General features: G+C 54.5%; 1 protein-coding gene across 3 annotated transcripts in view; it reads right to left on the reverse strand.

The window, feature by feature from the left end:
• Window positions 1-1,314: 1,314 nt before the first annotated feature.
• Window positions 1,315-14,029, reverse strand: part of TCF20 (transcription factor 20) — a 164,575-nt gene continuing 151,860 nt past the window's right edge. For 2 of the 3 annotated variants that reach the window (XM_036425506.2, XM_036425505.2), the window contains 3 exons: window positions 8,229-8,278; window positions 6,675-6,797; window positions 1,315-2,467 (listed from right to left, as the gene is read on the reverse strand). In XM_036425506.2, coding sequence (XP_036281399.1) covers window positions 6,714-6,797; window positions 8,229-8,278 — 134 coding nt within the window. In that variant the 3' untranslated portion in view covers window positions 1,315-2,467; window positions 6,675-6,713. The remainder of the gene's footprint in view (window positions 2,468-6,674; window positions 6,798-8,228; window positions 8,279-14,029) is intronic. The other variant, XM_045577040.1, reaches the window with a different exon arrangement.

The raw sequence follows: 14,029 nt of genomic DNA on the forward strand, positions 1-14,029 counted from the left end.
TGTACCTTGGTTGCGGGCACATCCCCAGTGGGGGGTGTGCAGGAGGCAGTTGGTCGATGTTTCTGACTATCCCTCTCCCTTTTTCTCTGTAAAAAAAAAATCAATATATATTTAAAAAAATAAAAAATAAAAAAGCCATGAAGACATGCAGGACCCTTAAAATGCAGGCCACCCTTAAGGGAGGGAGCCCCCTGGAAAGGACACACTGATTCCACCCACAGGACATTCTGGAAAATGCAATTCTGGAGACAGTGGGTGCCAGGCGTTAGGGATGACAGGAGCACAGCGGGCTTTGTTCAGGGCAGTGAAACTACCGTGTGCTGTGACGGATACGGGTCATGCATGTGCCCAAACTCACTGTGGGATTGGGTGACAGTGTCAGAGCAGGCTCCCATTGTAACAAGTGGCCCTGCGGCTGGGGAGTTGGTAGCGGGCAGCTGTGGGTGGTGGGTCAGGGGTCACATGAGAACTTTCTGTACCTTTCACTCAATACTGCTATGAACCTGAAACTGCTAACAGTTACATATGTTCAATAAAACGCACAGAACTCAAATGTGGGGGACCGAGATGCTCATGGGCAGCTGGAGCTGCTGGGGCAGGAGGGCGTGTGGGACACGCCACCCCCGTCACCACATTTCAAGGAAAGACCCGGACGGTCACGGGGCCTTGCTCACACATCGAAAGTCAAAGGGGGAATAAAAGGCAAAATGACGAAGAATCATTTGCTGTCAGAAAAATATTTTCCTCAAGATGCATATTTTTCAAGTTTTGTAGTTTAGCCCTTGACACCTGAAATCTATCAATTTCACGTGAACTGTGTTAATGCCAAGTTGAGACCAGACGGGAAGCCAAATAGCTCAGAAGCCATCATTGCTATGCAGGTCCTCGGCCCACACAGAACACCGCCCATGCCTCCATCCGGCAGTGCAATGAGAAATGGGCCACCCGGCTGAGGCAGCCATTAAAACGAAATTAATCTGCCATTTCTGCAGCCCCAAATTGATGAGCGCACTAGAACTCATTTGTAATTGCTTATTTCTACTTCACAACATTCCTTCCAGAGTTTCTGTTCTCTAAAAAAGTCCATTAACATGGCATTATTTTTTTATAACCTTTAAAATTAATGTTGATTGGAAATATGTTCTCATATCAGCGTAAGTAAATCTGACCGTTCCCACACTGGGGCGGGGCACCCCTCCCGCTGAGTGGCGGGACCAGGCAGACCGGCTCCCCTGCAGCAGAGCCCCCCCCCACTCGGGGCTGCAGCGGGAGGACAGAGAGACACATCTGCTTTCCAATCAATAAAAAAGGAAACAAGGTTAAAATGAAGTTTATTATTTTTTTTGATTTTTTTTAAATAAAACTGTTTGTGAAACAGCTATTTTATCCCCACGGCAGAGTGACCCCTGAAAGATGCACTAACCCCTTCTTAAGGCCTTAACAAGGATTTTTTTTGTACTTTTTCTTTTTTTTTTAAAACTCAGATATTTAAAAATTATACACTTTACAAAACAAAACAATACAACATAAAGAATCACATAGCATGGGGCTGTTCAACCGACAGGCCCCTTTTCCTTTATAAAAACAAAAGCAGAAAGAATAAAGGGCTGAGGGTGTCCTGGCCAGCTTACGCACCGCTCAGACAGCCCTGGCCTCCGCACGGACTTCCTGTCCTGCCGCGGCCCCCACTGGGCTGGCCCTGCCGCCCACCTGCACACCCGGGAGGCGGGGTTCCCCTGGCCTCAGTGACGCAGCTCACAGCTGTGACCTCGGGCATCTACCAATTTCACCCCCAAAAAGATAAAATCTAAAAATAATAAATAAATAGTGTTTCTGGAAATGAAAAAATTTATTTTTGTGTTTAAACATTATTCTCCCATTCTTGAAAACATGGACCACCCCCACTCCCCTCCCCCAACTCCCCACTTTGAGAGAAATTAATGACAAATGGTTTGGGTGTGTTCTACTTTCAATTCTGGGTCTAGAGATCTGAGTGGGCGGGAGACAGGCTGACAGGCAGAGCCACACCCCGTCCTTGCTGAGATGAGAGTTTGTTGAGTTCAATTTCACATTTAAATTTCGTTATTGGAACCAATTTGGAGTTCTTTAGCTAGATAATTTTAAAATAGAATCAAAAGGGACAGCGCACCTTTCATTTAAACAAAGTCTTTCCAGACTAAAAATAGATTTATATATATATATTTTGTCCCTCCCTTTTAATTCCCCCCACCCTTTCCCTTTCCCCCTCCCCCCTCCCCCCGCATCGTCACTATGGAGATTGTGTCCATGGAAACAGCCATTCTGACTTCTTGGGTCTCTTTCCTGTGGTGTCACGGTTGAGTGTGATGTAAGGACTTGGGAGGTGCTGGCAGGCGGGTGGGCACAGCGGGGCGGGGCGGGGTGTGGCTGCACAGTAGGACCATTTCCATCCGTCACGAGTGTCTCCTCCTCATCTCCACAGTCTCACCTGGAAGACAGAGCAGACAGTGGGTGTGGGGACCTCCACGGGCCCAGCAGCCACAGGCCCGAAGGAGCTGCTGACCTGGGAGACATCCTAGACCAGTGGTGGAGCCCCCAGGGGTCTGGGCCGGACACCCCTAAGGCAGCCATGACCTGCGGCTCGGGGACTAGACGGAGGGCCCCTCACAGAGTCCCGCCTGCCCAGGGCACCAAAGGAAGAAACTGAAACCAGGAGAGAACTCCCGACCCCGGGGACTGCCTCCTGGGCCTGCAGGGGCTCAGCAAGTGGCGACCTGGTCCTCACCGAGGTGGCCGAGCCCCAGCCAGCCTGCGGGGAGCCGGCTCGACCCCACTCAGCGCCCGGCCATCAGCTCTGCATCAGACAGCCCTGTCCCTGGGCCCGCCCAGCTCCCCACACCCTGCTGCTGGCGGCTCCTCTCCCAGCCCCAGCTCCAGGCTCAGGAAGGCCCGAATGACCCTCCAGGGGCATGTGGGGTGGGGTCCCCCCTCTGTGCCAAGGTCGCAGGGACACGGCAGTTTCCGAGGAACTCAGGCCAGAGGGCTGGCCCAGAAGCCCGCTTGGCACAGCCTGGAGACAGCGCTCTGGGGAGCAGGCTCACCTCTCTGCCCCCCACACACACACCCAGGGAAACCCAGACGTCACAGCCCTTAGCTTCCATCACGTACTAATGTGCAAAGCTCACGCTGGCTGTGTGCACGCTAAGAGGCTCTGTTTAAAGCGCACACACAGGTACAGGAGCGCCCACAGGCAGCAGGCCGTGTCCCCACGTAAACCTGGACGCTGGCCAGGCCTGAGGACCAGGCGGTGCGGAGCCTCCCGCTGCTCTCGGAGCCATGGGACAGGGTCACCTCCCCAGGGGCCGCGCCAGCCAGACTCCTCTGCCGCTCGGCTTTCCGGAGGCTGGGGCTGCGGCCCGAGGCGAGAGGAACCAAAGGTCCTTCGTAAATGCGACCAAGGTGCTACTGGGACCTCCAACCATGACCGGAGGGGCGAGTCTTGCAGGGGCTGCGGGACACAGGGGTGTGACGAGAACAGGTGCTGCGCACACCCTGCAATGCTCTGCCCCAGCGCTCCCTCCAGCCTCCCAACAGGCTGTTCCCCAGGCTTCGAGGTGAGACTGGCCCAAGATGGTCTCAAATGGAATGGGACCCCGACTTCTCACTTGTAAAACACTAACTGGGTAGGGAGGACAGGAAGAAAATGCTTGGAGCACCTGCTATGTGCCAGGCACTCTGCCAGTAGCTTCACAGACGCTACTTCAAGGTAACACAGAGGCCTGACCCTGCCACTTGGTGAGCCGAGAGGTGACACACGTGGTCCAAGCCACAGGGGCTGGGGTGGCCTGGGCCCGGCCGCTGCCCGGAGCCTCAGCTGCTGTGGGTGCTGGGAGCACACTTGCAGCTGCAGCCCGCATGGAGTGTCTGCCATGCTCGCTAAAAGGACATCTTGGGGGGAAAAACAAAAACAACAAAAAAATAAGAGATAGAAAGGCACCTCGATGTTTGGCAAAGACTTCCCCTTGGGCCAAGCCTTCCCACAGCCCGAGCTCGGCCCTGCCCCAGCCTCAGCTCTGGCCTGCACCAGCCTGGCCAGCTCTCTCCTCTCAGACAGACCTGCAGGCCCAGCTGCAGGGGGAGGGGTCTCACTCAATCTGTACCAACAGGGGGTGGGCAGGTGAGCCAACACCGCCTCCTTTAACCCCACTCCCTCACGTGCCTGCTCCAGGCCCACACAGATGGGTCCTCCTCGGCCAGGACCCTGGAGAGCAGTGGCAGGAGGCTGGGAGCGGAGTGATGCTGGGGCTGCGGAGAGGGGAGTGGAGAGACAGGGAGGGCCCTGAGGAAGTGATGCTGAGGCCCCGGGGAAGCCAGTCAGTGAGGATGGAGGCGGAGCCCTCCTGGTCCAGGAACAGCAAGTGCAGAGCCCGAGGGAGGAAGCGCAGCCCCGGAGGAGCTGATGGGGGCGGCGGCCTCAGGCCTAGGAGGAGGCCCGGAGTCCAAGTGTGATGAGAGCCTCTGAAGTGAGCAGGGGCAGAACGGAGGGCTCTGGCTAAAGGACGTGTGGCTCCTGCGGGTGGGGGGAGGGGAGGGGGGGTCGGTGCAGGGCAGCAGAGTGTGCGGTGGGGTCATGGCCAGTCCCGCTCTCCTCTGGAAACGTAACCCAGGACTTCGCTGGGCCAGCCCAGGGAGGTACCCTCTGGGTCAGGACCCCCGCTCACACCTGGGCTGTGTGCTGCCAACCAGAGGCTGCTGTGTGCAGGGGGCACTCCCTGCACCCAGGACAACGCAGTGGCGATGGAGTTCCTACTTCCTAACCACCGCATGGGCCTGGCTGGGGGCAGAGGGGGGCTCCTTGTTAACTACAGGACAAGATGGAAGACAGACACAGGGGCCTCGCTGCCACAGCCCTGCCCACCAGTCCCCTGGAGCCCACCACACACTCAGGAATGGGTAGGAGGTGCCCAATGGATAGCTGCCCAAGGATGCTTTCTCTCTGGCACTGCTGGCTGGCAAGGGACAAGTGGCAGGTCCCACAGCATGTGGGAGACTAGGACGTGCACCCCTAGGCCCAGGAGGTGATGGACGGGGGAGTGCAGGCAGAGCCCCAGCTGCAGCCTTGGCCCCGCTGCTGGGCTGTGCGTGGTGCACCAGCTGCTGTGAGGCCTCACTCACGCAGGCTGCGCTGGGCACGTTTTATGTAACGGAATCCTCAAAAGGTTGTTCTCTTTACGGAAGAAACTGAAGCGGCAGGCAGTGGGGCTCACATGCACACCCTGTCCCCTGCCTGGCCGGGCCCCCAGCGTGGCCCCCCGATGAGCGCGCCTCTGGGTGGGGCTGAGCCTCTGCCCTGCTCTCGGGGCTCCTGCCCAGCCCGCAAAGGGGACAGCGGGCGCCCCGGGCCTGGAGGAGGGGACTGCTCAACTCGGACACCAGGACAAGGGGTCCTGCCTCGCGGGGAAGGAGATGAAGATACACATTTTAGGCGGACAGGACAGGACGCAGTAAGTCATCCTTTCCCTCTGAGGCCATTTAACCTCCGCGGACTGGAAAGGGCCGTGCCGAGGGGCGCTGGTTTCTCTCGTGCGGACGGGGCAGTGAGGCCAACCTCAGGGGTGAGCCAGGCTCCTGCCCTGCCCTCTGCAGGGCGGACTGGCAGCTGCAGGGCCAGGAATAGTGGATGGAAAGACACGGAGAACAACCCCCAGAAGAGGCCAGGGCCCAGCCTCCCCTCCTCTCGCACACAAGTGGGATCCCACGTTAAAACAATGGCCCAAACGACCAACGGCAGCCGGTGCCCCGGAGACCCCAGGAATGGCCATCGTGGTCCCCAGAGAGGGCAGCGCTGCCAGGTGGAGGGGAGTGCACAGCATGGGGCGGAGCGCCCAGGCACAGTGACCCCAAGTGCAGGGACACGAAGGGCCGAGGGCTGCCACTGATGATGACCACGGATCCACTCGCTGGACAGCTTCCCATCCTGCCCCCCCCCCCCCGGCCCCGGGGCAGAGTCCGCCACATTCCGCAGTGAAGTGCACTTCCCCAGGCCTGTCAGGTGGTCCAGACAAGCAGAGCCGCTGTAAGCAGCAGAGGGAACACGCAGGGGCTCAGACCCCGGAGTAAAGCAGGGCCCCCTCGGGAGGAGAGTCTGCCAGGAGCGTCCATCCTGCCGGTTCTGTTCTGGTTTCCTCTCCCCGCTCTGCAGTCTGTTCCTCCTGCCCCAGGGCCCTGCCGCGTCCAGGGCCTGAGCTGGTGATCCGCCCGCAGACTCCGCCGCCGGCCGGCCGCAGCCCGCAGACGCGCTCAGAGCACAAGCCCACCTCCCGGGCTGCCGCTGAACTGCCTCCGCGCTGAAGCCTACGGAATCTTCCGGGAGCTTCCTTCCCTGTGTAATACCAAGTCCTTCAGAGCACGGGAAGATGTCAGATGACAAAGCTCGGGGAATTTGTTTTCCAGAGGAAAACCCACCGTAAGCTCCACAGACAATGATGTCTCGCTAGCCTGGCCTCAACCCGAGGCTCCTGCCCCCGGGCACATGCCAGGCCTGATGTCAGAACAGTCACTCCGACACCCTGGTTTGAGCCCCCCCTTTCCTAAGCAACACAGGCCACCACGTCCTCCACCTGGTGCTGGCAGCTCCCGGCCCCCGCTGCAGCCTGGCCGAGGAGCAGGGCAGGGGCCGCCAGCCCCCGACTCACCTGTGCTTGCTGTACTCCATTCCCACGGCACATCCCCCCTCACCCCCGCTCCGACTGCTCTGTGCTGAGGCTGCCTTTCGCGGTCTTGTTCTGCGAGGCGGGGAGAGGGCATGGGAGGGGAGGCTGGCGCGGGCAGAGCCGAGGACAGGCAGGAGGGACGGGAGGAGCGGGGTCAGGGTGGCAGAGGGAGGAAAGGAACAGCACATGGAAAGGAGAGAGAAAGCAGAGTCAGTGTTGAGTGACAAACAGGAGACTCAGACAGGGTATTGAGGCAAAGCGTGCCCGTTAAAAAAGGGAAGTTTAAAAAAACATGTAGATTAAGTAAAAATAGATCCCACGGTCCATCTCTGGAAGTAATTCAACGAGAAGCCTCCGTGAGCACCTTTAGGAGCGTTCTGGGGAGGACCCTTTTCTGGTACTTTCTGGCCCTCCTTGGACACTGAAGGCTGGTGACCACCAGGGGTCACTGTGAGCTCGCCAGAGGAGCGCGGGCTGCGGCAGGCGCTGCCAGGTGCAGTCAGCCTCCATGCTGCCCTGGTTCCTGCTGTCCCTGCCTCCTCTCCACACGCACTCACACACTCACACTCTCACACACACACAGACACTCACACTCACACACTCACACACACACACACTCACACACACACACACACTCACACACACACACACACTCACACACACACACACACACTCACACACACACACACACACACTCACACACACACACACACTCACACACACACACACACTCACACACACACACTCACACACACACACACACTCACACACACACACACTCTCACACACACATGCTCTCTCAGACAGACAGAAAGACACACACACACACATGCTCTCTCAGACAGACAGAAAGACACACACACACACACACACACACACACACTCACACACACGCTTTTAGACACAGACCAGCAACCTATCTTCTGTCCTGTCCCAGAAGAGGGGACCCAGAGACACCTCTTTTTTTTAAAAAAAGGTTTTATTATTTTTAAACCTCACAGAGGATATTTTTTCCATTGAATTTAGACAGTGGAAGGGAGAGGGAGAGACAGAGAAACACCGATGTGAGAGAGACACACTCCTGGATGCCCCGACCAGGGCCAGGAGCCTGCAACTGAGGTACTTGCCCTGGACTGGAATCGAACCCGGGACCCTTCAGTCTGCAGACCCAGCCAGACAGGGCGAGACACCTCTTGAGCCAAGTGGGGAACAGGGAACAGCGGTAACTGCCAACTGCGGACCCCCTGCTTCCACTGGAGTAAAACCTGGAGACGCTGAGGGTCCCCCAAGTCCTGGAGTCAGCTCTGTTTCCCTGGCTGGGAACCCGCCTTTGCTTATGTATCAAGGCCTACAACCAGCCTTACTCACCCCAACCTGTGAAGTGGGGCTCCACTAAACTAACATGGGAATCAGCAGTTACTGAGTTTGACTTCCTCTCCAACAAGCGTCTCCACCCGGTGCCGACCCCACCGCAGGCCCCCAGGCCAGAGCAGGCGGCCCCCCACCACCTGTGAGGGGGCGCGGGGCTGGACTCACCTTGTGCTTGGGGCACCTCACCGAGAAGTTCTCCTCATGTAGCAAGCAATCTGCAAGACAGAGGGGCAGTCAGCGGGGCTGGCGGGGCACAGGCGGCTGACAGGCCGGGACCGGCAGGGTCCGATGTGGCGATAAGGGGTCCCCACGCTATGATTTCCAAGAGGAAAACATCAGAGACACCCCAAGGAAATAAGGTCCCCCCACATGAAGTATCACTTAGAAATTAACATTTCAAAATAGTTAACGGTATATGAGAATACTCATGATGTAAAATCGTTTGAAAAACCAGGATATATAAATGTGTGAGTGAGTGCAATCCCAATTTTATCAAAATATTTATATACATTACAAAAGGACAAAGGAAATCTACCAAATTATAACAGTGGTTCTTCTTTGGGTAGTAAAATTATAGGGAATTTAATTTTTCTGTATTTCCATCCTGTTATCATATTGTTTTAATAATCAGAAGCAATCTAATAAATACTGCTTCGAACCCTCCCAATTCTAGGCGAAGCCCCCGCAGGCCCAGCCGTGCCTCGGTCAGAGGCAGGAGGGAGGCCAGGCCGGGAGCCGATGCCCCCCCCCACCGCCCCCGGAGACAGGGAGAAGCCCCCACACGAGCTGCCTAATACACGCTAAACGCTTCCGAGGAGAGAAACCCCGAGAGGGGCCATTAATCCTCGGAGGAAAATGATTCATTCCAACTTCTAACGCGGTGACAGCATCCTCAGTGACAGCCTGCAGGTGAGTGGAGCTCCCGGGCGCCCGGGCAGTGCGAGGCGTGGGCGAGGAGATCTCATTAATGAGTCCACGCCGCACACCAGCTCCCAGAGACCGACAGCCAGGTCACTGGTGCAAGATGTGGTGGCAGAATGCTAATAAATATTGATCGCACAGCCTCAGATTGCTCCCAGGCACTGTGTCGGAGGCAGCCACGGTACTTAGCCTTGTAAATTTGCAATTTAACTCAGGCTTAAACGGAGGTCCAGATTAGCAGCCTGAGTACCCACCGACTGCAAGTGAAAAGGTAAGAAAGCAAGGAAACATAAATGAAAAAATGCAGGGTCCTCTTATTCTACACAAATAAAAAAGGCCTTTCATAATGCGGCTGAGCCTGCACCCTCCCCACTGCCCTCTGCGTCCTCGAGTCTCTGAGGCAAACCCGGGGCCAGAACTCGGGAAGCCCGCACCCTCCCCCTCGAGCACGGAGCACGCGGTAAACGAAGTGCGTTCACTTAGAACCCACAAGTACATGGCGCGACCGGGCTCCCTGCGCAACACGCCAGAGCGCGCTTCCGAGCGGCGAGGGGAGACTGGCACTCGGAGGCGCTGGCCAAGGAGCCGTGGCGAGCCCGGGGCACAGCGGCTGTCAGGAAGCACGAGGCGCCCTGATGCCCTTGCAGCCGTGAACACTGGCACGGACCGTTGGTGAAGCACGTTAGGAAGCATGTTCCCTGAAGCTAAAAAGCAGAAAAGAATAAAACAATGTGAGCCACACTAAGCAGCCGGGAGCCAGCACCAGGGATCTGTGGAGACAGCAGCCTCCTGAACATCTGTCCACCGTGTCCGCCTTCGGCAGGGCCTCCCAGCAGGAAGCCGATGGACGGACGCCCGTCTGTCCTCATACCCGCGGCCGCCAGGAAGCGCAAGGTCCCGGCCGGAGAGCGCGCACCCGGAAGGGCCCGGGGACCTGTCCCCGCTCAAGGAAGAGCCAAGGCAGGAAAAGGCCAGCAAACCTCTCTGAGGTCTCTGACCAGGCGCCTGGCCCCGTGGCCGGCAGCCGGTCTCAGTTTGCTCCCTGGAAGCTGCTGGCAAAGTCCCGTGCTGCCGGGGGAGGCCTTGTCAGCACTGCAGTGAAGAGAGGGAAGCTCGCTGACCATCACTGGAGCTGGAAGACCCACAGGTTGTCCGGTCAACCAGCTGGCACATCTCCAAGCCCAGAGGGTGAGCTCACTTCTCTGAGCTGAACGCAGAGCACACTGAGTGGCTCCTACAAACGGTGTGGACACCCACACGCACCCGACAGCCCCGGGCTGGTGGGGAGCTCCGGAGCGAGGCCTAATGAATGCGCTCTGCCCTGCCAGGCCCAGACACCGTCTCCGCTCATCTACAGCGACCTCAGAGGCACAGTGAGTGCTTTATCTTGACAGAATCCCGGCTGGGACGGCAGCCTACACTGCCTCGCTGAGGGGACCAGCAGGCAGCAGAAGGGAGGGGCCAGACACCAGTCATTCCTAATGACCTGCCAGGCTGAACCCCTGTCTGCAAGACCCGAGTCTGCAAGCAGAGAGCAGGGACAGCGGCTGGCTGCGGAGTGGCTTCTGTGAAGGAGAGGGGGAGGAGTCCCTCCAGGCCAGATCCTCTGCGCACTCCCAGCGGAGTTACTCTGGAGCCAGCACAGCCAGCACAGCGCTTCCCCTTTGGTCTTGCCTGGGGCTCACTGCATCACCAGCACTCATGCTCTCACTCTGCATTTCCCACCTGGAGCCAAACCTGGCGCCTGTGACATAACGAGCCACACCACACAGCTAACCATGATGTCACAAAATGTGGATGGTGTGGGAGCTGAAATCAAAGTTTCCCCGAGAAACCAGCAGCTTGGAAAGGTCTGGAAGGGGGGCAGCAAGGCAGAGGCAAAAATGGCCAACGTTTCCTCACTCCATGAGACAGGGGGCTCTTGAACCTGGGACCTATTTCCACTATTATTGGAAGGAAGGTCAATCAGTGACTGCCTTTCGGGGATGCAAAGGTCCTTCCTACACAGAAGAGAATTCCTGTAGGCACGGAGGGCCGAACACAAGTCCCTGCCCCCAGAGCAGCACAGGCCTCTGGTCACTGTGACTCAGTCATCACAACACCCAGAAATGCCCAAGGCACCGTGACCTTGTGAAGCTGCCCAGCTTCCGTCACCCCGTCACCCCCGCCCTCCACCCTCTCCCGGCCAAACCCACCGCAGACCCCCCGCCCAGTCGCACCGCTGCTCCCACGGAAGACCTGTCCCTTCGGAACCCACAGGACTCAGATAACAGGCACCGCGCTGCTCGCTGCTGCTCATCCCTCCATTCTCTCCCGCCCTGACCTGCAGGCACTGGGTGCGGGCCAGCTGGGCGAGGGCGAAGGTCTGAGATGCGGCTCATGCTCACAGAGTCACTGGTGAGAACACCCGCTGAGGAGACATGACGTTAGAGGAGAAAGGATCCCCCAGACTGCCGAGCTGATTCAGAACTCAAGCCTTTTGCGTTGATCACTGGACGGTACTTCTTGGACAAAGGCTTTTTTTTCCCCTTCAGCACCACACGGCCAAACACTGCTCTGATCATCTCAGTGGACTGGGAACCCTTTCATGGCAAACACTCCACAAACCAGGAACACAGGAGTTTCCTGAGCGCTCACGGACAGCTAAAAGCCCACCGCTATCAGACTACTTGGTGGGTCAGAAACAAAACAAGGATGTCAGCTTTGCCACTTTTACCCAGCCTTGCCCTAGAAGTGCTAGGCAGGGCAATTGGGCAAGGAAAAAAAAAGGCATCTGACTGGAAAGGAAGAAGTAAAACTTGATGCAGATGATATGTAACTAAAAACTTTAAATCAATGAGTTGAGCAAAGATGCAGGATATAAGATCAATATAATAAAATCAATTGTATTTCTATATACTCACAATGAAAAATCTGAAATTTAAATTTATAGTTCCAATACCACCAAAAAATTTAAAAAATACTTAAGAATAAATTTAACAAAAATATGAAAAACATAATCTGAAAACTTCAACATATCATTAGAATAAGTTAAAAACTGAAATAAATGGAAGGACATCCATGATCATGGGTGGGAAGGCAGACTATTGTTAAGATGGAAATATTCCCTAATTGATCTGCAGATTAATGCAAGTCCTATAAGAATTTCAATGGTATTTTTTACAAAAATCTACAAGTTGCCGAAACCGGTTTGGCTCAGTGGTAGAGCGTCGGTCTGCGGACTGAAAGGTCCCAGGTTCGATTCCGGTCAGGGGCATGTACGTTGGTTGCGGGCACATCCCCGGTAGGGGGTGTGCAAGAGGCAGCTGGTGGATGTTTCTAGCTCTCTATCTCTCTCCCTTCCTCTCTGTAAAAAATCAATAAAATATATTTTTTTAAAAAAATCTACAAGTTGATCTTAAAATTCATATGGAACAGCAAAGGACCCAGAATAGCCAAAATAATCTTAAATAAAAGGAACAAAATCAGAGGGCTCACACTTCCCAGTTTCAAAATGTATCATGAAGCTACAGTAATCAAGACAGTGTATTCTGGAGGAGTCCAGAAATAAGCACATACTTGTATGTTCAACTGGCTTTCTTTATTCTTTTAAAATATATTTTTATTGATTTCAGAGAGAAAGGAAGGGGGGGGGGAGAGAGAAATATCGATGAGAGAGAATCATTGATTGGCTGCCTCCTGCATGACCCACACTGGGGAGATCAAGCCCACAACCCGGGCATGTGCCCCAACTGGGAATGGAACTGTGACTTCTTGGTTCATAAGTAGGTTGACACTCAACCACTGAGCCATGCCAGCCAGGCTGGTCCATTGGTTTTCAACCAAGGTGCCAAGATCACTGAATGAGGAAAGATTAGTCTCTTCTACAAACGATGCTGGGGCAACTGGAATCTATGTGCAAAAAACTGAACTGGACTCTTGCTTCATACCAGGTATAAAAATTAACTCAAGCTGGACCAAGGACCCATGTAAGGGCTAAACTTACAAAGCTTGCAGGACAAGACATAGGCATACATCTTTGTGATTCTGGATTATGCAATGGTTTCTTAGATTTAAGAAAAAGCAATAAGAGAAAAATAGATAAAATGAACTTCACCAAAGACGCTTAACATCATTAGTCACCAGAGAAATGCAAATCAAAATCACAATGAGCTACTACTTCAAATTCACTAGGAGAGCTATACTAAAAAGACAAACAAGCCCTGGTCGGGTGGCTCAGTCCCGTACAACAGGAGGTCGCCGGTTCAATTCCTGATCAGAGGACATGCCTGAGTTTTGGTGCTTGATCCTCAGTAGGGGGCATGCAGGAGGCAGCAGATTGATGTGTATCTCATCGATGTTTCTCTCTCTCTCAAAATCAATAAACTATTCATAAAAAAATGTAACAAGGGTTGATGAGGACATGGAGGAACTGGAACCCTCACATACAGCTGGAGGGAATGTAAAAGGGCGCAGCTATTTTGGAAAAAGAGTCTGGCAGGTCCTCAAAAGGTTAAACAAAGAGTTATCATTTATCCAGTAATTTCACTCCTGGATTTACGCCCCAGAGAATAAAACAATAAGTCTGCACAGAGACCTGTATATGAATGTTCACAGCAGCATTATGTAGTAATAAAAGGCGGAAACCACCTAAATGTGCATCAAATTGGTAAGTAAATAAAAAGATATCTCCTTAAAATAAAATATTACTTGGCAATAAAAATGAAATACTGATACATGCTACAATATGGGTGAACCTGAAAAACATTATGCTAAATAAAAGAAGCCGACACAAAGGCCACACATCTGTCTATTCCGCTGATATGAAATGTCCAGAACAGCACATCCATGGAGACAGAAAGCAGACTGTTGTTTGTTGCTCAGGGGCGGGAGTTGCTAGCTGAAGGATGCAGGGCTTATTCTGAGGTGAGGAGCTGTGCTAACACTGACTGTGGTGATGGCTGCATATCTGTGAATACACTAAAAACCAATGAATTGCACACTTAGGTGAATTATGTGTGAATTATACAAATTAAACTGCTATTTAAAAAAATTATCCCATTTCA

This window comes from Pipistrellus kuhlii, unplaced genomic scaffold, assembly GCF_014108245.1.
Source record: "Pipistrellus kuhlii isolate mPipKuh1 unplaced genomic scaffold, mPipKuh1.p scaffold_m20_p_81, whole genome shotgun sequence".
NCBI classification, from domain to species: Eukaryota; Metazoa; Chordata; class Mammalia; order Chiroptera; family Vespertilionidae; genus Pipistrellus; species Pipistrellus kuhlii.